Genomic DNA, 24,351 nt, shown 5'->3' on the forward strand with positions numbered 1-24,351 from the left:
ATAGGTGACCCTTGCTTTTAATCACTCCTTTCTCCTTTCACAAGAATCACTAGAAGGGACATTTGTCTTTATTTCCAAGGAAATTCATATATGGGATTTTAATGAGAGTATCTCTCACACAATAACGTCATGAACTGTGCTCCTTCAGTTCCATTTGGAAAATCAAGATTAAACTCTCCATGAAACTTCAGAGAGAGAGAGAGAGAGAGAGAGAGAGAGAGAGAGAGAGAGAGAGAGAGAGAGAGAAAGAGAGAGATTTTCTTGATTTTGCAAACTTCCTAAGAATTTGTCCCCATTACAGTGAGTCCTTGTAATAGGTCATCATTTATGGAAGAGTGCTTTTATGTATCTATTTCCCTTACTTCAGATTCTCATTACTTTCTTCAGCTCATTATGCTCTCATTACCAAAATTTTTTTCTCAGAGGTTACCAGTGAATTCCTAGGAAAAGGTCCTATAGATGTTCTTCTGCAATCCTCTCCTAAGTTACCCCCTTCTTGGCTACTCAGATTTTCACACCTCTATCTGCCCTGCTGCCTTTCCCACTGGTTTCTGTTCAATCTCATGCTTCTCTTTGATGTCTCCATTATGACATGTTTCTTTACCTTTTTCTTTACTGTTTTTTTTCTTTGACAAGTGCACATAATTTCAAATGTTTGATTACCAAATGTATAACTCAATCATCATGTACTCCACTCATGGGAGAAAGAAACAGAACAAAGGCTCAGCCTTTACAATTTATTTAATAGATGAAACCAAGAAATAAATAGATAGTTAACCACAAAGTTGAAAAAGAATTTCAACAGTGATAAGTTCCATGTGTTTTGGAAACACAGTAAAGAAACAGTCCCATCTAATCTTGGGAGCTCAGAAAAGTTTTCTAGAAGAGTTGGTATTTAGTTCAAGTCCTGAAAAACAACAACAACAACAAAATAAGAACAGGAGTTACAAAGTAAGAAGAGATTCCAAACAACTACAGCAGCATATATACAGGTGATAGCATTCATGGTGATCAAGGATATGCAGCAGCAATGCCATTTGAGAAGCAACTAGCAGGTTGGTGGTGGTTGGAAGGCACAGTGTGGGTTGAGAAACAGTGATCTCAGGAGATACAAAGATAAATATGGCTCCATTGCAAAAGACTATGTGTTTTAAATATAAGCAGTGTGTTTCCAGAACACATTGCACTTACTCTGTTGAAAGTTTTGGACTTTGTAGTTAAGTGTTCACTTACTTGATGTTTTTGCCTATGCATTCTTTCAAGGCAATGAGAGTTAATTAGAGTTACAGAACTAGATCTGGGTTTCAGCAAGATTATTGTTATTGTTGCTTCAGAGAATTGAATTTACTGATATGAAACAAAAAAGGAAGGTACCATTGTCCCTCAGTATCTATTAGGAGTTTGGTTCCAGGAATCCCTGAGGATACAGTATTAGGAGGATCCCTAAGTCTCAGATAAAGCAGAATAATATTTGCATATCTTCCCAAGTACCCCCAAATAACCTCTAAATTACTCAAATACCCAATAAAATGTAAAGACTGTATGAATAGTTATTATGTTTTTCTGTTTAAAGAACTAATAAGAGAAATATCTACATATTTTCAGTACAAATGGGACTTTATTATAATATTTTCTATCCACAATTTTATACATTCATCCATGCACACAGAACCTTGAGTATGTGGGGCTAACTTGGTACAAGCTGGAAATTTGTGGCAGTTCTCAGTGAGATGTGAGAGGCAGTGGAGAGACTGGTGAACAGACTGGAGAAATATTTTAGAGGCAGTCTCTACACTGATTTGAGAACATAATGACAAGATCAATTTTAGGATGGTTGCATACAAGATGCCTATGACACATCCAAGTTGAGACCTGCAAAAGACTGTTGGACCTGTACGTTAGATGCTAAGAAGGGAGTGTAGATGTACATTTGTAGCAGGAGTCACACCCATCATGAGCAAATTGAGGAAGTACAGGTGTGGAGAGCTGATACATAATGAATCTTATGCCCAAGCCTCTAAGACCTAGGCATCTAAGAGTTAGAAATTGCTATGAAGGATAATGATGTGTCATAGAATCAAACTATGGTGCAGCAGGCAGTGGAGCAATAAGAGCAAAGAAAAAATATGCAGCCAAGATATCATATCAAGAACCAAGACATGATGATTGATTTATTAACAATAAGACATTAATGACCAAAGCAAATAAACTTTCACCCTATAGGAGAGGGATACAAACAATATTCTAATGAACTGAGATTAGAGAGGGGTTATGTTAATAAATGTGACTGAGTTTGTAAAATCAGAATAGAACAGGACAATAGCAAGAAAACACCATGGAATCATGTAGGAATGTTTTTTGTTTTTTGTTTTTTGTTTTTTTTTTTTTTGGTTTTTCGAGACAGGGTTTCTCTGTGTAGCTTTGTGCCTTTCCTGGGACTCACTTGGTAGCCCAGGCTGGCCTTGAACTCACAGAGATCCGCCTGGCTCTGCCTCCCAAGTGCTGGGATTAAAGGTGTGCGCCACCACCGCCCGGCTAGGAATGTTTTATAGTGGAAAGAAATGTAGTAAGCCAATTAGCAGATCACAGGTTAGGGTTGTTGATTAAAAAGTAAAATATAAAGGATGGAATGATGACCTGATGGTGATGTCAGGGGATATGATGAGCACAGACAAGCTCAAGGATGATGGAAAATGGGCAAGATGGGTGTATACCGAGTCAGAGTACCCTTGGGTTGCAGAGGAGTTAGAATCTTAGAGAGAAATTTCTTCCTTGTCTTTTATTTCCTTCAAAACATTGCAGCAAGAAACTACAGTAAGACAGCAAGACTAAGGGAAATAGATAATACTTTAAATGATCATTCTACTGAATAAGAAGTAACTCTTACTAGGAAATACAACACCTTAAAGCCCTGATGGGTAGGAAGCCAGCAGGTTTCAGTAGCAGTAATCCCTAACACTGAGTGACTATTCAGAACCACTGGCATGATTTCAGTATAGACAGGGTGGTGGTCTTGTATTATACTTTCTCTTAGTGGCAGCATTGAGATAATACGGGAGGACATTAAAAACCTTTCTTGGTGGAAGCATCTAAATGTCTTGTATGTTGGTGTATTGATTTTCCCAATGCCTTGAGTATTTTAATCACCAATGCACCTCTGACATATGCAGACATGAGCATGTTCTGTGAGTGCGTCAATAACTGATTAAACATATGAAGAGCCCCACCTGTAAACATTGTCTGTCTGGTTAGAGTTCAGGGAGTGATTTTACATTATTTATTTTATAACTGAACAAAGGGCTTTTTCTGTTCTAACATGAGTTATGATATTTTTGATCATTAAAAAGACAAGATAGCAAATTTATTTCTGAAGATCCCTGAAAAGAACACTCATTTGTTTTCTTACCACCCCATTAATTGGAAAAACTTTCCCTTCCAGAGACTCCCTCTAATGTCTTGGCTGGGTATGGTCTCACCCCAAGTCCCATCCTCTGTTCAGAACATCTAGATCATCATCAGATAAAAGTCTTCAAAGCTGAAAAGAGTATTACATGGAACTGTGCTCCATATACTCACACATCCCAAGAAAATGCTTTCAGCTCTTTTTTTTTATGGCCCTATGTTTGTATCTCTTAATCAACATTCTCTCAGACCTCTAATATCCTCATTATTCATAGACAATATTCCACAAAGGTGCTGAGTTAAGATGCAAGGAGAATTTCCATATCAGTTGTATAATATGACCTAAGCAATAGTGATCTGTATGATAAATATATGTATTCATATATACACACATATCTCTAAGCACTCTTTCATTTTAAAACCTTACACCTTACTGCCAACTTACTTGAATCTTTTCTTCAGACTTCCCCTGCCTGAAGTAAATAATTTGGCAAATTGCTTGCTTCTAGACACAGGGGATGTTTGTTCCCTATCACCAAGCATTAGTTAATATTTGATGGCACTCTTTAGAAGCTGTGTCCCTAAGATCTCCTTACATTAAGTGAATATGTAAAGTAGGCACCAATAAAATGAGCACGAGATTCAAGTGGGAAGGAGCATCTATCAGCATTAGGAGTAGCTGCCATGAGTACCACTTTCCAGCGGTGGGGATGGGGGTGAGAGGAAAAGGTGGGAAGGGCAGTGTTATGGAAGGATGGGGGTCCAGCTGCCAGGCACTTCCTGCTCCATTGTCTGCTCTCTTTTCTCTTCTAAGGGGCTTGGTGGCACGTCAGGGTGCGATGTCATTATTTCCAGGTAAGGACGTTTTAGCTGGTCTTGGTTTGAACCTTAGCACACTAAGCATCAGATAAAGAAGTCTCTTTTATTTTCAGTAATGTATTCCTGTTTACAGTACCACACCAGTGACCAAACATTTATTAGGCTGCCATTGGATATCTGTTTGCAAATCAGGCTCATTTGTCAAATTTAGGGGACCAGCTGGGAGTGGGAAAGCACTAATAAAACAAAGAGCTAATGGTCATAAAAAGACAAAGCTGTGGAAATTGACCTGCTATAGAGGGACAAGATGTTCTCCCTCTCCAGGACTGAACTGCCTGCTAGACTATGCAGCTAATTTTGGGGGAAATGTTGGGCACTGAGTGTCTCAACCAGCCAGAGCCTCTATCTTACCTCCCTCTCTCTCTAGCACAAGCCAATCATTCCAGGAATGCTGACCTACCTCTTCTCTATGAATAACACAAAAAGATAGATCCAGAAGCATCACATCTTACAGTAAAAGACCCAACCTTGATCACTTAAACCGTGTTTAAGAAGTCAGAGTATCTATCTGTAGGATGCCAGGATACTTTCTAAGGATTTTAACTTCTTTAAAAAAAAAATCACAGGGGTAAAAATCAAAGCATGGCCTGCAGCCATCACTTCATTGAAATAATATAATTTTAGGCCTAAAGATTAATGTCTAACTGAAGAATTTTTTGGAGAGTCTCATGGCGACCTCCCTTGGATTTCTCGACTTCTGTACGTTGCGTATGACACCTCCTGCTATATACTGACAGGAGTCAGTATTTGTCTGTAAACTTCACTTTCCATGAAATAAAAGAAACTTTGTTAGACTCTTTTGAAGTATGCTGAGCATTTTTTTCAGACCTGGGCAGCCTCTGTTCACTGTCTTAAAGATAAAGAGATCATTTGAAACTTATGGGTGATGACCCTGTTTCCTTTCTATAATTAAACATTTTCTGTGTCATGGAAAGCTCTGGACTCAGGGGCTTTTTGCTTTGAGGAAAACCTCCAGCCAAAGCTTGTACTGTGAATGTGGAAATGCCTCTACTGTGTTGTTAAATGAAATGCTAAAGATTAAAAACAACTTTTTTAAATGTCAGTAGTCTCTTTGTTAAGTATGTTGAATTCAACAACATTTATTGTAATAAGATACATATCAGGCACTGTATAGGAGACAGAGAAACAGTCTCTCTGCTGTGGGGTGTTGTTCTGTATGCTGTGAATGTGTGTTGCTCTGATTGGTTGATAAATAAAATGCTGATTGGCTGGTAGCCAGGCAGAAAATATAGGCAGGATAAGCACACAAGGAGAATTCTGGGAAGAGGAAGGCTGAATCAAGAGTCGACAGCCAGACACAGAGGAAACAAGATGACAAGGCAAAACTGAGAAAAGATACCAAGCCACGTGGCTAAACATAGGTAAGAATTATGGGTTAATTTAAGTGCAAGAGCTAGTCAGTAATAAGTCTGAGCTAATGGCCAAGCAGTTATAAATAATATTAAGCCTGTGTGTGATTATTTTATAAAAGGCTGTGGGACTATGTGGGAGAGATTTGTCCTGATCACAGGCCAGGCAGGATGCAGGAAAACTTCCAAGTACATCTCTCCATTTACAAAGCGTATAATCTAGTGAATGTACTCCAGATCCTAGCAAATCCCTAAAAACGGACCATCATGTGTCAGCAGAGGGACAGTCCGTATCAACAATGATGCTTTACATGTAAAGACGTCCTTCGGATGCTGAGGCAGGAAGATGGTGAGTTCAAAGCCAGACAGGACTTGCATAGTAAGAATTGTCTTAAAAAGGCAGACAGGACTTGCATAGTAAGAATTGTCTTAAAAAGGCAATGTTCTTGGAAAGAAAATCATCCTTATAATGTCATTGGTGAAGATTAACCCGAATCAGGTATATAAATTCAGAAATTGTGGTTAAGAATAGGATGAAAGAAAATTTTACTCTTTTCTCTCCATCACAACTCACTTTAGTTTTGGAGTTGTTGGTTACTGTCTCCAGATCTAACAACCAAAGAGAATTGGTTTTTAGTAGGACTCAAGGTGAGACAGAGCTGTGAAGAAGCCACATTTAATGTGTTGTATTTTTCTTCCATAGTCACTGAGACTGTAAATCTAGCAAAAGTGTGAGTAAGAGATCACTGTAAGTCTAGAGAGAAGGAGGAACTTCATGATAGGAAGAGTAGGGTGATACCTCGGCCTGGGGCCACACTAATGGCAGTAGAAGGCCATTGTGAGAAGTGGAGATTGATAAAGGTCAATTGAAGACACAGTCAAGGTGAAGCTTTCAAATAAGACTGCATAGATGTGCTAGAATTTTAAGTGTCTCTCTGGGAGAGATACCTATGAATATGCTTTATTTGTTTCTTTTTTAATTTTAGTGATTTTCCTAATTACCAAGAATGAATGTCTATTGCTCTTTAAGAATTCAAACGACTTTAAAAATGTACATTATAAGGCACTACCTGTGACATCTGACATTGTTCCTAAGCACTGGCTGCTAAACTACCTACCAAGCCGGCATCAGGGGAATATAATAAAATGGCAGAGAATCCTACTGTTCCCTTAGAGAACACCCATGGTTCACTGCTAAAGTTGCCAGAAGCTGCATGAAGAGTGGCAGGTCCACCATTTCTCACATAGAAGTACAGGACCCTCAGCAAGGGAAGAATCAAGTGTCAGGTTTGCTGAAAATTCCCCTTGGGGAATTCAGTACAATCAGTGTCATACACAGATTTTCCAAAACATTGGTTTCAGTCAAAAGAGCAATGACTGACAGAAAGTATGTAAAGTCTGGGTATTGCCTCCTATAAAATGACTTAATCAGAACTCTATATGGTGAGCTTAATGTACTCTAATGGGTCTCACTGCATAGGTGTTAGTGAGTACAGTAGGGACCAGGGATTCTGAATAATTTCAAATGCTTCAATCAACAGAATTGGAAGATAATTTCAAACATTTAAAAAGCATTTTAGTCCTTAAGACCCCCTTGTTTAAAAGGGGGATTTACAAATTTGAAATTCAAACTCACGTGCTCCATAACAAAGGCATTCTTATACTCATTTTACAAGGGATGATCACTGACTGTCAAAATAAGGCTGCATGTGTGATTTGTGGCCAAGTGATGGTGAAAGAGCTGGGACATCTTATCACAGAAAGATCTGTACTCAGGTTACAAAGAGCCCACCAGTGCCATGCTTTATATACTTCTGTAGCTAGCATCTCATGCCATTCTTAGTTGGAACCAAAGGAAAGCTTGTGAACTATGACATAGAGATAGAGCAGATAGCATTGTACTCAGTTCAAACACTGAGGAAAAAGACTTTAACCCCTCTCTCAGGTGGAGAAATAAAAGTAGTGTGTTCTCTTTAATAAAGGATGAAGAGGCCTGGCTCCAGACAGCTCTTACACAACTATTCCTGGGTCTGGCCAGACAAGAGATGTAATCACTTAATTTCTCTGCCATTTGCTGATTGGCAGGGCCGATGAATCAAGTTTATCTTCAGATGATGCCCCGTGCTCTAGGCCTTATTAGTTTTGTCAAATCCCATTTGCTTTGTCTCCCCTTTATGATTTCCTGCATTCTCCTCCTATTAAAATTGTTTATGAGAGAAAGCACAAACAGCTGATTTAGACCTATGTGAATGTGGGGTCTATCTATGGACAATGGGCCCCTAGGGAGATGGGGGCCAACTGGGCCATTTAATGGGTGTCTCTCACTCACCCCATGCCATCTTCCAGTCTGCTGCCTGGAGCTCTGTACCTAGCTCCCATGCTCACACAAATGGGTACTGCACTGCACTTTCAAGGTCTAAACATAGATCTGATCCTTTGAGTAAACTCATTGAGGTGAAGACAGCAACTTCCTCAGGCCAGGGGAGTGATTAGTCCACAGACCTGCTGTGATGCTGATGCATACTTGAAATTTGTTAAGAGAGTAAGTCCTATGTATTCCTGCAACATTAAAGGGGGAAAAGAGTAACTCAGGAAAGCTGTGGCTATGTTAATTAATTTGATTACAGCAATCATTTCACAATGTATCTCAGTGCATCAACTTGTGACCTTAATTGTATCCAATTTTGTTAATTCTACCTCAAAAAAGGTGGAAAAAAATGAATGCTACTAAAATTGTTTATGTTTTTTTCTGTAAATGCAAATTCAAATTGTTTTATAAAAGGAATTCAAATGTTCCAAAATATTAACCTGACAGAAAGTTAAGAAGAAAGCAAAGCCAACTAGTGACTGGGGAACTAGATAATATAATCAGACAGTTTTGTATTTTTTCAGTTGGTCTGGGGAGTTAATTTTTCTAGTAGACAATGAAAATTTATCAATCTGTACTGCAAAAGGAAGTATTTCTAAGTGGAGTCAGACAGCTGCTCACAACGTTCCTTTAAATGTGGTACAACTGTGCAAGTTTCGTAACAGAAAAGATAGAAGTTCTAATTAGGTTTCCAACAGCCTTGGTGGGGTCCCTAATTACTACCAAATCCAGTAAGCCATACATACATAAACTGATCAGATAAGTAAATACAAGAGAAGTCACGTAACTCTGGGACAGGTATTTGGGGATAATGGGTTGTGGTGGTTTAAATAAGAATGGCCAGAGTAGGCCCACATTTGAGTGCTTAGTTACCATTGAGTGATACTATTTAAGAAGGATTGGGAGGCGTGGCCTTGTTGGAGTAGGTGTGGTTTTGCTGGAGGAAGTGTGTCACTGGATGTGGACTTTGAGGTTTCAAAAGCACATATCAGGCCCATAGTATCTCATCATAGCAACAGACCAGTGACTAAGACATGGGCTGTACAAACCAAAACAGAGATGCCTGCAGGAGAGCTGGGCACCTGTTGAGACACAAGTAAGTACACTGTATTGCCTTCACTACCAATGGTCTAAATGTTACATATCCAGATGTTTTCCTCAGCTGCTTGTCCATCTTATTATTTATTTATTGAGACATAGTCTTTCAGTGGACAGAATGCTATATGTTTCAGCTAGAATGGCTGGGGAGCAAGGCCCCAGGACGCACCAGTTCTGGGACTGGGCCCAGTTGGTAATCCACACTCAGGTCCTCATGCCTGCAGAGCAAGCATTTAACCCCTGAGCCATCCATCTCCCCTGAACCAAGTGTCTTTATTTTGAAAATAAATGTTTCCAGTTTTAAATATTGACTCTCTCTCCCTTATTATCCTTATGACATGTGACAACTAGTTTTGGTATTTAGTTGTTTAGAACAATTATAATTAGGTGAGTTGATGCAAACTGAGGTCACTTGTTCCAGTAAGGAAGGAAGTAGTCCAATGAAAATGCTAAGTATAGGCGACTACATAATGAGACCGAACCTTACTCACTAGGTTGATGTACTTCTAAAGGAGCCCAGAAAGCTCCCTCTATTTCTCCTTCTCCCAGGGTAGGCCATGTTGAGACAAAGCTGTCTGTGAACCAGGAAGGGAACTTTAACACCAAATGTGCCAGTGCCCCGATCTTATACTGGCCAGCTTCCATGACCATAAAAATTGAACGCATCTACTAATTAAGACAATGTATTGCATTGTATTATTTCAGGCTGAAATGGATAAAGGTGATTGCCAAATAAATATATGGAAAAAGGAATTTTCCATATATTGGCTCTTAAAAGAAGCCATTAATATAATGAAGTAAATACATACAGGAAAATCTGGTCCTTATGTATCTCATAGGAAATAATTAGAGGAACGTATAGGATTCCTTGTATAGCTGAAGCTCTCTGGCTTTAGGAACAGGAACATGTATTAAGAATAGCTGCAGTAGGTAATATTCTCATCTTGACAGAATCCAGAACAATCTGGAAAACAAGCCTATAGTCACACTTGTGAAGGATTATTTATATTATGTTAGCCTCTGAGCATATCTGAGAAGAATTAACTTGATCAGCTTAACTGAGGTGAGAAGACCCATCCTAAAGAAGGGTGCTACTACTCTTTGGATTTAAATCCTAGACTTCAGAAAGAGAGAGAAACTAACCAAGAAGGAGGATCTACCTCTCCCTTCTTCCGGACAATGAAAGCAATGTGACCAGTTGCTTCATGGTCCTGCTGCCTTTGCTTCTCCACTGGGGTAGACTGTACCCTTGAACATGTTGTTCACTAAAACAAAACCTTCCTTCATGAAGCACTTTTGTCATGGTATTTTATCATAGTAACAGAAGAAGTAATTTACACAAGCAGATATTAAGAGATAAGAACACCAATAAACTTTTATTTCTTGAAGCATTATTCATAACATAAAATGCACCTTTTCAAGAGAGACCTATGGGTAATACATATTATCTTAAAACCAGTTCAAACAATGTTGCTAGAGGGATATATGAAGGCTCTGACCCGGGACATCTTGCATCAGTGTCAAACGATGCCTTAAAAACCCAGAATGTTTGCATTGTAATGATTTGCCAGGACTAGAACAGCAATAAACCAGTCACTTTAATTTATTGCGGATTGGCATGATAGCTTGCAGAATGTACAAGAAGATATTTTTATGAGCTCATGAGGTTTTGGGTGGTTATTTGCAAGATGTTTCAAATGCTTCTACCACACAAGATTATCATTTGAAACAATCTGAATATATGAAGAAAAGATTTCTTTTTATTTACTGTAAAACACAGGAATACTGATGTGCAGAAAATGACTCTAATAACAGAATGTGCCCAGAAAGTGACTATAAGTATTATGTCAAGTCCAACAATATCAAATTAATATTTAAAAAAAAACCACCGTGTCATATGTCACCGCATCAGGTGGGTCCATGCCTCTCTCTATCATAGTAACCACCCTTTATGGAAAAGTAAAATCCAGATTAGAAATAACTGTTCAACAAGGTGAAGATGTGCAGAGCAGAGAGAGTAAGAAACAAAGGTTCTACTTCTATTTTTTGAGCAACTTTGAGCTTCACAATTTCCTCTGTTGGTTTTCCAACAGTAAAATCATAAAATATCTGTCTGCTACTTCGTGATATTGATACAATAATCAAAATAAATAGCTGGTTTAAATGATTCAGAAGTGCATAAAATACAAATCCAAAATCATCAAGCAACACAGGGACATTACCTTCTTCCCAAGTTCCAAGGACTGTGAGATCAGTTGCAGTCCAACTAGATACCATGAGGTAAACAGAACACAGAGGCCATTGATGATGGACTCTCATTAAGTGAACTAACAGGATTTAGAGTGCTTTCTTCAGAGGACCGCAGCTGGCTTTGGAATGCAGATGACCGATTCTATAATGGCTCCTATGATGAGTTGATTTAATTCATTCAGTGACAGTCTAGTCACTAACCTGGCTGCTAATGCACAATTTAAACTTCTGGTTGGCTATCAATCTTGACTTTTTCATTGTAGTTTCATAAAAGATAACTCTTCTAAAAGACCTTTTTATTACAGTTGTTTGTTTATTTATTTGTGTTTTGGGGGAGTACCACAATGCATCTCTGGAGGTTAGAGGACAACTTGTAGGAGTTAGTTCTCTTTTTCTACTGTGTGGGGCCTGGGAATCAAACTCTTATGGTAATGCTTGACAGCAAGAGCCTTTACTCACTGAGCCATTTAGCTGCCCTGAGATGTTTTGTGGCTATTTCAAATTAAGTTTGTATGTTGGATAATTTTATATCTGTACCTAACCTTATTTTCTGCCTTCACTTCATGCTTTGTATAAAAGCACCAGGTTTAGTTAGTCAATGAGCTTAGTGTTTCTTTTTTTTTTTTTTTTTTTTTTTTGGTTTTTCGAGACAGGGTTTCTCTGTGTAGCTTTGCGCCTTTTCCTGGAACTCACTTGGTAGCCCAGGCTGGCCTCGAACTCACAGAGATCCGCCTGCCTCTACCTCCCAAGTGCTGGGATTAAAGGCGTGCGCCACCACCGCCTGGCTGAGCTTAGTGATTCTTAATTCCTGAGTCTCCTGTTTTATTTAGATGAGCAAGGCCTGAAGCATTGGTGCAATACACTTGGAAATATACTTGATAACACTCAGGACAACTCCCATTGTTAACAAAATTAATTGATTGTTGAAAACTAATCAACTCTAACACTCCAATTTAACAGTTAGAGAAAATGTATGCCTTCCACTATGATGTCTGTTCAAATGAATTGATAAGAGCAACACATGTGAAAAGAAGAAAAGAGAAAGTTAACCCCAATAACCAACAGACAGATGGAGTAGTATCAACTGGCACTATTCCTGAAGCTTGTGGCCAAAAGAACAGCCAATGGGAACTGAAGATTTCATGGCATTGGTTGTGTTTAAAGGCAAGTATAAAATGGCATCTATTAAAAAAAAATTCAGTTCAGATAAACATCTTTGTGGAAAGTTAAAAAGTGCAATTTAAAAATAAAATCAAGATTTTGGCCTGCTTCCACACTGACTCACTTAAGCTTTACAAAGCACAGTACTAAAGCATTTTTAACATAGGGGGGCAATTAGAGACATTAACTCAATCAAGCCACCGACCAGCTAGCATGGGAATCAGGACTCCCTGGGTTCAAAACCTAGGGACATCATCTATGTTGGAGGCCTCACAAAGAAGACAAGAATCTCAAGCAGCATGGGACAGGTCGTGTAAGGCTAGAAGAGAGAGGAGCAGTCAGGTGCCACTCAAGGAATATTACAGAGCACACCTTGATACTGCAGGCGTAGAGAAGCCCATTTTAGACCCTAGCTGCTGAGACTCTTTGTTTTGGTCAGGGCAGCATCCTAAGCCTCCAGTGAGATGAGGCCAAGATAGCAAATGAGCAAAATGACATCAAGGAATCCTTGGTGTCCCTCAGTAAGCTTTGCCACAGGTATGGGAGATAGCTCTTGCAAACCTAACCAAAAAGTATTGTTAATATTTACTCCAGAGGGCAGAGTTGAGAGGCAGAGCAAGTACAAATGTGATTTCTGAATTCACAGTGTTTGCCTTCATGAATGGGATCATAGTGAATGTAGCATGAGCAAGAATTCACAGTATGCTGGATCCTGAGAACATGGTGAGAAGGAAGAGTGAGCAGGTTGCAGGATGAGAGAATAAGGACTGCCTAGATAGCAGCCTAGCAAATTTCTACATGCCAAAAATCTGAGCTCGTGTCCTACCAGCTGGCTCCAGTGTTTCCCAGAACAATGCAGAAAACAATCAAGTCAACTCAGGCCACTGGAGATGATCACGGGAATCACAGAATTGTGAGCTAAATGGAATGTGTGCTTACTCTGAAGGTTTGACGGAGTTTATCATAAACTTTGGTTTATCAGAGAGCAAAACTAAATTAATTAACATTAAAGAATAGTTTTAGGCAATTAGGAAAATAAGCAAAAATTATTATATTTAAGAGAAGAGTGGAGAAGAATATGCTGTTTTCCATGAGATACCCAGAAGACTAATAATGTAAGAACAATGTGGACTGTCTTAGATGGAAAGCTATAGAGAACCCTGGACCCAGAAATGGTAAGAAAGTAGAATTACCTTCTTTCAGCTAAGTCTAAAATAGAAAAGGAAATGGGATTGATTTTAGGGGTAGATTTTAGGATAGACTCCTTGTGTCAGGCAGGTCTGTTGCTATGCTCCCACAAAAAGCCTGGCCAAAGGACAGTTGTCAGTACATAGAAGTAGCAATAAGGAAGCACTGAATGGGTCATTGACTAGAAACACCAGTAACAGACACTGAAAAATCTCAGGAGAGACTGATCAGGCAGTTTTTATTAACTTTTGTTTTATGGTTGCCGTTTGTTTTTCTTTGTTTTGTTCTCTTTTCCCAGACTAGTCATTGAACAGACCTCATGCATACATGCAACAGCATATACTTAACTCTCCAGCTGAACAGGGGAACACAGGAGACAGGAGCAGGAGTAAGTCTCGACTCTGGGTTGAGTTGTGTTGTGTTTACCTCCCAGCAAAAACACCCAAATAGACATTGCATGGATGTACAGACCATCCGTCATGGAGAAATCAGCAAGAGTATAAGACAGTAGACATTTTGGAATTCTTAGAAATTTGTTACTTAGCAATGGTGTGTGTTGCTGGACAAGAAGATAGGCAATCTTCTAAGCCAAAGAAACAGATTTCCTTATTTCATATATTTTCTATTATGACATTACAAAAGTAGGCTGGAATGTAGTAGAAACCTGACATATTAGACAAATCTTGTATGGATATGTGGAGGATTTTATGAGAATGGCCCCCTCTCATAGGCTCATACATTTGAATGATTTGTCCCTAGTTGGTGGACTGTTTTGGGAAGGATTAGGAGGTGTGGCCTTTTGAAGGAGGTGTGTCACTGGGCATGGGCTTGAAGGTTTAAAAAGCCCATGCCAGCTCCAGTAGAAATACTTTCTTTCTCCTTCTGTCTTGCAGAAAAGATGTGAGCTCTCAGAGACATGCCTGCCTGTGTCCCGCCATGTTCCCCACCATGACAGTCATGGATTAAATCTCTGAAACTGTAAAGAAGCCCCCCAATTTAATATTTCTTACAAGTTGTCTTAGTCATGATGTTGCTTTACAGCAATACAAAAGTAACCAAGATAGTTTTATCGTGTATGTGTACACATGTATATATGCACATGCCAATATAACTAAGAAAAATCTTAAATTCTCACTAAACGATGATGGAGTTTTATTTTATAAAAGGAACAGTACATTTTGCCTCAGTGTCTGATGATACTAAATTGCTTTAATGGATGTGAGAGGCACACAGGCATTGGTTAACAAAGTGTTAAATATTAATGTGCAAACAATATGTGTTCCTTGGTCTTGGACAAGCCCTGAAGACCATGAACTCACTTTGTTCCACATGGACCATTGCACAATTGGTCTTATTTTTCAGCTGGTTTTCACAAAATCTTCTTTCAACAAATTACCAACATTTAGAACTCCAAATTGCCCATTAAGGCCATCAAACAAAATTTTGCTACCAGATAGAACACTAGACAGGCAGGAACCAGGCATTAGATTCCCTTTCATTTTAAAACTGATTCAGGGCATCGGTGAGGTCCAAAGTAGACCAGACATTATAATAACAACACAGTCTCCCTTCTAAATAGCTCCATTCACAGGACCATCAAAGTAACTTTCTTCATGTCAACTACATTGCTAACTGCACTTCGTTGAGAGCATACTGTGTATGCAATGTTACAATCCCTTGTGCTTCTTTTACATTTTTAAAACCTAGCAGAGAGGCTTATACTCCATATAGGGTAAACTTGGTCATTCAAAAAAATAAACCAACAAGTTAAAAACAGTCTTTTCTAGCTTGTCATAACATAACTGAAGAGCTTGAACTGCATGGTAAGTTTCAGGTCTGCATGGACTACAGGATGGATTCTACACCAAAATTTTAAAAGGCAAAACTATCAAATTGTTACTGAAACATAATCTTTTGAATTCATCTTTAATGCTTTGCTCTGTATTATTACTGTTGTTGGTTGCAAATCAGTAGTACATTTTGGGATAATTTTCTGAACGGCTTATAGTTATGCAAATCAGGAATACCAATGGCATAAAACTGAACCGTGAACTTGCTAAAAGTGTGGCTTCCTTTCACTATAAGTACATCCTCTCCCACTTAGTAACAGTACAGTGTTGTACAATAGCTGCTTCATTCTTTAGCTGATGCTTTTAATCTCTCTAAACCGACTAGAGAAATATTTTCAAAGCTCCTGTAGCAACTGAGCATGGGTATATATAATTGATATATACAGAATTCAAGCCACATTTTCTGATGGAATAGTTTCTTTAAACTATCACAAAAGGCAAAACCATTTTATCCTCATGTACTATTAAGCTTAAATAATTCTTAGGTGGTAATCAGCAGAGAGGGAACAAAAGACATAAACCTCCCATGCCAGGCAGTAGATAGTGTTGTACAGGTCAGTATGCTGCCCACAGCCTTCCACCATGTCTATCCTCCCTGTTGCTAGAATTTCAGCCCCCTAAAAGCTATTAGATTCTCAGCATCTCCTCTAAGCAGCAGAGCTTCATTATATTTCAGTAACATAAACAGCTGGCCACAGGTGAAGGCTTTCACATCACATTTTTCAAAAGTCTTTGAATGCCTCATAAATGTTAGAGTTTCTTCTATGAAACATAAAATACAAGCTGAAAAGTTTCTTCAAACTTAGGAATTCAGTGCTCTGTCACAGAACTAACCCTGTCTCCCAGAGTAAATGAATTCAGGATTTCAGTGAGAGTATTAAATATACATACATATGACCAAAAATCAGAATTACAAAAAGTATACAGTTTTCAAATCTTGTTCAAAAATAGAACTAAAGCAAATGATAAATTAATGAGATTTACTTTAAAGTGTCCTAAAGAGATATTTCATGATTTCACAATAATTTGCTACAAATTATGCATACAATTATTTATGTACATATAATCTATTCTAAAAATCACAAATAACCATAATTAAATAGTATAAAATGGATCATTACATATGTGAAAATTATATAAATATATTTTAGTTGAATGTATGTTGACTTTGTGTAAATGCTAAACATATAGTTCAAGTTTAATTATGCTTATTTTCATGAAATTAGCTTGATTTTAAATAGCCTTCAGAAAAATTCATTTATCAAAACCACAAAGAAAAAAAATCTAGCAATGGGAAAATGATTTATTTACCTGGATCTTCTATAGTTAAGTTCTTTATTAACCACTGAACAATGTCTGACCCTAGAAAAAGAAAAACACAAATAGCTGTGAACCTTTTGTTTATACATGATAATGTTAAGAACCCTCCTCTTTGGTCCTCATTTTAGTAAATCATTACAATAAGCAGTGAAGGATGGTCCGCAGACAGAGTATCAAAAATGCCAGTGAGAATACATTTCTCTAAGGAGCCAAGGTGCGAGATGGCATATTATTAAATATGATTTATGATTTATATATATACACACATATATATATAATGCTTTCATTAATTTAAATGCTTTAGTCATTACATTTATTGAATGTCATGTTTCAGGTACAAATCTTACCATGGCATGAGTACAACCTTCCAGAAGGGTCCCCTCCTCATTTCTTATTGTCCTTATCTTGTCCTTGTAGTTATGTCAAGCCAAGTCAACAGTGTCTTTGGGTCATTAGTATGTCTGGAGGCTTTAGGCCCCCATGACTTCATATAGTGTTATTCGTTCTGATTGCATGCAGGGTCCTTGTTTCCAAGAGCCCCAAGATTCATGGATCCTAGAGAACTTCCCTTGGCCTGCACTTTTGTCTTCTCAGGGACAACAGCCACATCAGCCCTTCACTGAAATAAATGTCTGGGATCCTTTATTGGAGTCTGGACCATACTACCTCACAGCTGTGTGAGCACGTCCTTAAAGGATAGTCCTCAAATCAGACTCTCAAGTTCATCTCTGACTATTTGAAGTGGAGCCCCTGCTTACAAGGAACAATTCAGGCCTCCACTTCCTAACAAGAAATGAGGAAGTATCTGCTCGATTCTTAACACTGCATTTGACTTAGGAAAAGGAGAGAAATTTAGTAGCTGCAGGGACCTAACATATTAAACGACAGAAAACAGGAGAATCCATTTATTGTTCTCTGTTTGTATATTGAGTGCTAAGAAAGGAATTTGATGGTCAAAGGAAGACATACACATTGGACAGATCTAGAATTCGTGGCTAAAAAAAAATTGGAATTTATTTTCTCCTTCTAAGTAAGGCACATGTTTTTCAGCAGACAAATAACACAATCAAAGTACTTTTAAGGAATTTAACTAGAATTGGAAAAAAAAAAAAAAAAAGAAGCCAGGAGTGCTGACTCACTGCCACGATTCCAGTGCTCTGGAGGCTGAAGAGGGCTTGCTGGCAAGGTTGAGGCTGTTATGGACTACACAGTGGTTCCCAGGCTAGCCTGAGGCACAAAGGTAGGACAGCAGGGTTAGGAGTAAGGAGAATGAGTTACTGAAAGCCTTAGACCGGGACTACAAAATGAGCATCTGAGAAAATTTATTGGCAAAGAGGAAACTCCCCTCTAGTCAAGGCCAACTAGAACTAGCTAGAGCCTGTGGCCCAGGTACTGAGACACTTCACTATGTCTCAAGGTAACCTATGCCCCATTGTAATACTAAAACCCATGCCCACTGGTACAGAGGTAAGGTGCTAATGATACTAGAGATGAATAAAGTCACATGTAGAACTGTATGTAACAGACAGACTCTACTGACAAAGTCCACATTGTGTAAAATAGGCAAAAAGTCCATGAGGAGCTGGTAGATGGCTTGGTGGGTAAGCAGGAGAAGCTGATTTTGGATCTGCAGGACTCATGAAAAAGCCAGGTGTGGCAGTATGCACCTGCAACTCCAGCAACAGGAGATGGAGTAGGCTGATGTAAGGGCTTACTGGCTAGCCAGTCTAACTGAAATAGAAATTCAGGCTCAATGACTTCTAAAGCACAATAAGGCAAAGTGTGATAAAGGGAGACATCTGATGTCAATCCATGGTCTTCATACACATATATACAGGTTATTCCATATCAACAGACATGTCCATACAAACATGCTACACAATATGAGTCCACAAAATGTGACATAAAAGCCCCATCTCTTGTATAGCTTTTGCCGTTTCAGCTTCTTAACTTTCCCACTGCTCTGGTTCATTTTCTCCCTTAAAAATATATCCTTTTCAAAGCCTAGGTGCAGATACATTCAGCAGAGAATTATACCAGCTCTCAAAAGAAAAACTAATGCCAACCCTCCTCATGTGATTCTGTGAAATAGAAAAGGAACATTTTCAAATTCTTTTTACTAAACCAGTATTATTCTGATACTAAAACTTGACAAAGACACAACAAAAAAAGAGAAAATTATAGGCCAATCTCTTTGGTGAACACAGACTCAAAATTTCTCACCAAAATATTTCCAAACTGAATTCAAGAATACCATCCACCATGATCAAGCCAGTTTCATCTCAAAGATACAGGGATATCTCAACATGAGTAAATCATTAAACGTGACCCACCACAAGACAAACTCAGATAGAAACCACATGATCATTTATCTCCTTAGAGGCAGAAAAGGCCTTGGACAAAATCCATGAATCCTACATGATAAAAGTCCTGGAGAATGTAAGGATACAGGGGGCATATCTCAATTTAATAAAGGCAGTGTGCCACAATCCTACAGATAAGGTCATGCTAAATAGAGAAAAATTTAAGTCAAAAGGATTTCCCAGTCTTAATCAGAGAAGTCTCTCCTTCCAGTGAAGAGGGGTGGATGCATTCATGTCTGACCAAAGTGCAGAAAATAGGTGACAGATATGGGTCTAGACCCACATAAGTCACTTATACCACCCCCTCTAAGGCTCCTGGAACATTGCAGAAGAGGGACCAGGAAATATGCAAGAACTGGAGTATAAGGTAAAAGGTGAAGAGATGCCATTGCTTAGACATGATACAATTATTGTAATCATTAACATACAGCATTAACTGTAGTTAACTGCATTGGGCCCCCAAAGACCAGCCCTACCAACAGGCAGTCAAGGAAGGGCAAGGGGCTTGCTGGCTTTTGCCATTTTGCCTCAACAATGAAGTGAACTGAAGGCTCAGAGCTCCTGGGTTTACATCTCTGGAACCAAAGCCAGCCAGAAGTTTGAGGCTGATACTGTGCTTCCATAGTTTCTGACTCTCAGCTTGGGGTGGGGGTACCTTTCATCTTCAATCAAAATAGGGGAGAATCTTGAGATCATAGAGCATAAATATCATTGTATAGGTGGATTGAAAGAATGGATCTTGACAGACAACAAGGGGTAAAAACTATAGCTTCCTTTCAGCTTCCTCTCTTATATTTCCATCAGGAAAAAAAAAGAGGTGGAGCTTAGAGTCAGATTTTTTAATAAAATGAATATGTATTTAACAAAATGAATACGTATTCAAATGGGGTTTGCACTGTGGGGTTACTATATTCCTGAAGAGCCGATTATGAAGATTTTTTTTGGTTTGGTTTGGTTTTCTGTTGTTGTTTTTGGCATGTGAAGACACATTTTATGCACACTAAAATAACTATTTAAAGGGACCTTGTGGTAGATGTATGTGTGATTATGCTTTTATAATTGCATTTTTTAAGTGAAGAATTTACTTTCTATTTACTGGAGAGATGATCAGTATGTGAGAATATGCACAACTGTGGGGGCATAAGATCGGATCTCAGCACCCACATAAAAACCTGGGTATGGCTCTTACATATACTTGTAGTCCCAGTGTTGAGGGAGGTGAAGAAGAAAAATGGCTATGGCTTGCTAGTTGCCAGGCAACCTAACTCCAGGTTCAATTAAGAGACTGTCTCAAAAGAGAAATACAGAGTGACAGAGGAGATCACCTGACATTTCCCCTTGGTCTCTGGATAGCATATGCGCAGGAACAAGGCTCTGTACACAACATACATTCATCACAACTGTACATATCTACAAAAAAGAATTTATTCTCTAAAGGAACATCTGGGAACTTTTTTTCTGAAATGTTATACACCAGGTACATTTAAAGAGAATTTAATTTTCATAGTTTTAACATCTCAATACACTTTAAAACTAGATGTAACTTAGAATATAAAGCACATTTCCCCAATTGTCTATAATTAGTATTAATGAGATGTAAAGCTCAACTGATAAAAAATAATCAAAGAAATACGATTGTCTGCGTAGATATTAAATCTACTTTAAATCTTGGTCTACAACAATTAAAACTATAGAGAAATGAAATGATAAAATTTTTCAAATAAATAAATGGAACTGGAAAAATATTATACTGAGTGAAGTAAGCCTTGCCCAGATGGACACTCTGCATGTTCTCCCTAACATTTGGATCCTAGACAAATCTTTAGATTTGAATGATTAACTTAGGTATCTCAGAGCTGAAGCCATTATGGGCGGGAATGTCATAAGGAAAGGGGGCTTGTGGAACAGGTGACATGGAAGTAGAGAAGACAAGGAAGGGGGTGATACTCCATTTCTTCTGGTGTGCTATAACGCTCTCTTCCAGGCATATGTAGTTAACATTTGCTGTCTCCTCTGGAGGAATGAACAGTTTATAATAATTCAATAATTCTCTTTATTATTTATGTCTTTTCCTATAGTAAAATCTACTTTGTGTGAGATTAACACCCCTATCCATATTTTCTTTGATTCAACTTTACATGATAGTTGTATCCTAAGAGCTCAGAAGATATCAGTAAGAAAAATCATTATTATATTTTTGTTGGGGGTAAGTAGACAATAAGCAATTAAATGTGTCAACTCATTGTGATTACTGTGAAGAAAGTCACACATTGCTGGTGAAGTAAGGTGTAAGTTACAAATATCAAGAAAAAAAAATACAGTTAAATATGTGAATATCTGGGGCAGAAGATTCCAGGCTAAGAATAACAAATCCCAAAGCCCAAAGACAGAATCCTGATAGGAGTATTAGAGAAATAGGAATCTTGAAAGTGGTACAAAATTAACAGAATTTTGAGAGACTCCAAGGACAAAGAGATTATAGGAAACATGCATGGTGTGTTTAAGACCTTTGCATTGGACTGTGAGCTGAGAAAAGGGATTATGTGCTTGCTTATGAAAACTGCTGTATCAAAGACAGATTTTCCAGAGTGACCAGTGAAAGAAAAAGGAAAATAACAACGTCTATAGTGACAATGAAGGTGACGATGATGACAATGATGATAATGATAAAGAATGAGAAAAATACAGATTTGGAATTTCTGGGCCAAGGTGCAGGAATGAAAACCTTGTTTTAGAGTGACATCCTGTAGGTTCTTAGAATGAAAATCAGGTAACAACACCAGCCCACCACCTGGGTATTGGTCACAAAGTCAAAGAACTGAGATTCTCTTATGAATTCTTGTTTCTAATTACACATTGCTGGACTTAAGCACAGAGAACCCCCGAATTCAGTGATTCAGACACATCAGGAGAACGTCCCACTGGAGTAAGAACCCTGCTCTGGGCTGATCGCTCCCTGACAGGTTCAATACAAAGAAAGAAATAAGAATACCTGTAATATGCCAAGAATAAAACTGCAAAATGGGATTTTTTTTAAAATTTTTGCCTCCCTAGAGGGAAAGAGGCACAAATTAAATTAAAACCCATACATCAAAAGCTTCTCTTTCAAAAATGCAACAATGCATTAGTTAACATTCATAAGATCGGCCTCTTTGTGGTTTTGTGACTTCAAATTGACATACTTTTGGTGCCTATGGTGGAGAGGTGTGAGCTCCATTAAAGACTGATTATCTCATCAGCAACTCTTATCAGTTTCCTTCCCACACAATTGGCTCTCTGTCAGTGTGGCCCAATGCCTGGTAAAGCCATACAGTGAGACGGTTTTCATACATCTGTATAAGTCACACACAGACTGCTCTGGCTTCTAAGCAGGACTATGATGCATTCCACTTTAGCCCAATGGAATACACACCAAAAGTAAGATAAAATGAATTTTGTTTGGAGTCAAGCAGACAAAAGCCTTTAAGAGAAAGCTAAGAGAGTATGCTCCCCAATTCTGATTCTTTGGGGTGAGTCTAAGCAGCAAAAGAACTTTATCAATTTCTTTTCAAGTTGCAGTGCAATATTTCACAGAAAGTGTGCTGTTGACTCTTAGAGGACTGGAACCCATCCTTCCAGAAAAATCCAGACGGTCCAGAGACCTAAAAACTGAAGGATGCTTGTGCTCTGCCCTTCCTGTCCCAGAGGTGGACCTAGCCTGATGGAATGATAGATAGTCAAGACAGGCAGTCCAGTGAAGGGGTGAAGCAAGTGGCAACCACAGACGTCTACAGCATGGATTGAAGAGGACCTGGGAAAACTGGACGAGGCCCTAAATCTCCTATGGCTTCATGAGTTGTGGATAGGGAAGTCTAGTGGAAATTAAGAGTTGAGTGTAGTGGGGCAGGCCTCTAATCTTAGTACTTGTGGGGCTAAGGTGGGAAGATTGTGAGTTCTAGGCCAGCCTGGGATAGCAAGATCCTCTGCCAAAAGAAAAAATAAAATACAGCAACACGGGCGCATGGGGTAGCGGAGATGAATCAGAATATTTCCACTGGACATGAGGGGATCTGTAGACGAAAGTAGCAGTAGTAGTGATGAATATGGGGAGACGAATTTTACATTGCTCATGCCCAGGAGACAGACCACAACCTACAGCCAAAGGTGAGAAGTTGAACAGCATGTAGCTAGGGCAGAGGGTAGGTCCCGCAGACTTCCTAGGACATGACAAGTCAATGCAAGTCAAACGAGGCCGGGAGTTCACCAACGGCCCAAGGCTCTTCCCACAAAGCTCTGATGTTCAAGAGAAAGAAGAGGTTGGCTTGGGAGGCTGAGGGAGAATTGCTAGTTGGAGGCTATCCTGGACTACATAGTCAAATCTAAAGCAAAGCACCGGCATGGGAAGAAAAGCAGAAGGGAAGTGATGCTGAGAAGAAACTGCCTGAGTGACAGAAAGTCCCAGGTTAAGCAAGAAATGCTCAGCTACACAAAATATACAAGGGCCACATTTCCCATGTCTTCCCTTAGTGCCTGCTGTTCCATCTTTGTATCAATAAAAGGAAAAGAGGCTCACAAGGACATTCAGATCAGTGGTTCCATACAGAAAAAGAAAAGATATGTATGCCAGCCATAGCAGTTCTGTTGCTATGGTCAATGTTAAATAAACCGCATGAGGGAACTGATGGGGTCACTGCTCTCCACACTATGGCTCCTGTCTGCCACTGGAACCATGCACCCTGATGACCAGGCACCTCCTTCCCTTGTGCAACAAGAAACAAAGACCTCATCAAGAGACTTAAGATGTTACTGGAAAGTAGCACTATAGAGATATTACCTATCCCCAGTTCCTCAGTGTCACAGTACATAATTAAAAGGACTTCACTTATCCCATTAGTAAGACATAGTGATAGGAGGGACAAAACAAAGTAATGGCACTCTGGAGAGGCAGCATCTGACCAGGTTTTTCAGCTTGATAGTGTAATTAACCCCGTTAAATCCTACTCTTGACAGTCTCCACCCTAGGAAGGGAAGAGGATAATGTCCTCAAGTCACCTCACTGTCACTGGGCACTCATTCTAGAAATGGCAGTGATTGTCTCCTCTACATAAAAGACTTTAAAGGGA

At 38.9% G+C, this 24,351-nt stretch overlaps 1 protein-coding gene across 7 annotated transcripts in view; it reads right to left on the bottom strand.

Annotated features, from left to right (window-relative positions):
* Window positions 1-24,351, bottom strand: part of Rgs7 (regulator of G protein signaling 7) — a 390,273-nt gene that overhangs the window by 95,358 nt on the left and 270,564 nt on the right. For 6 of the 7 annotated variants that reach the window (XM_052737711.1, XM_052737706.1, XM_052737704.1 and 3 more), the window contains one exon: window positions 16,878-16,928. The exons of the other annotated variant lie outside the window; for it this stretch is intronic. In XM_052737711.1, the coding sequence (XP_052593671.1) occupies window positions 16,878-16,928 (51 nt within the window). The remainder of the gene's footprint in view (window positions 1-16,877; window positions 16,929-24,351) is intronic. 7 annotated transcript variants of the gene reach the window in all.

The sequence above is a fragment of the Peromyscus californicus genome, unplaced genomic scaffold (genome assembly GCF_007827085.1).
Source record: "Peromyscus californicus insignis strain IS unplaced genomic scaffold, ASM782708v3 Scaffold_14__1_contigs__length_90479793_seg_2, whole genome shotgun sequence".
NCBI classification, from domain to species: Eukaryota; Metazoa; Chordata; class Mammalia; order Rodentia; family Cricetidae; genus Peromyscus; species Peromyscus californicus.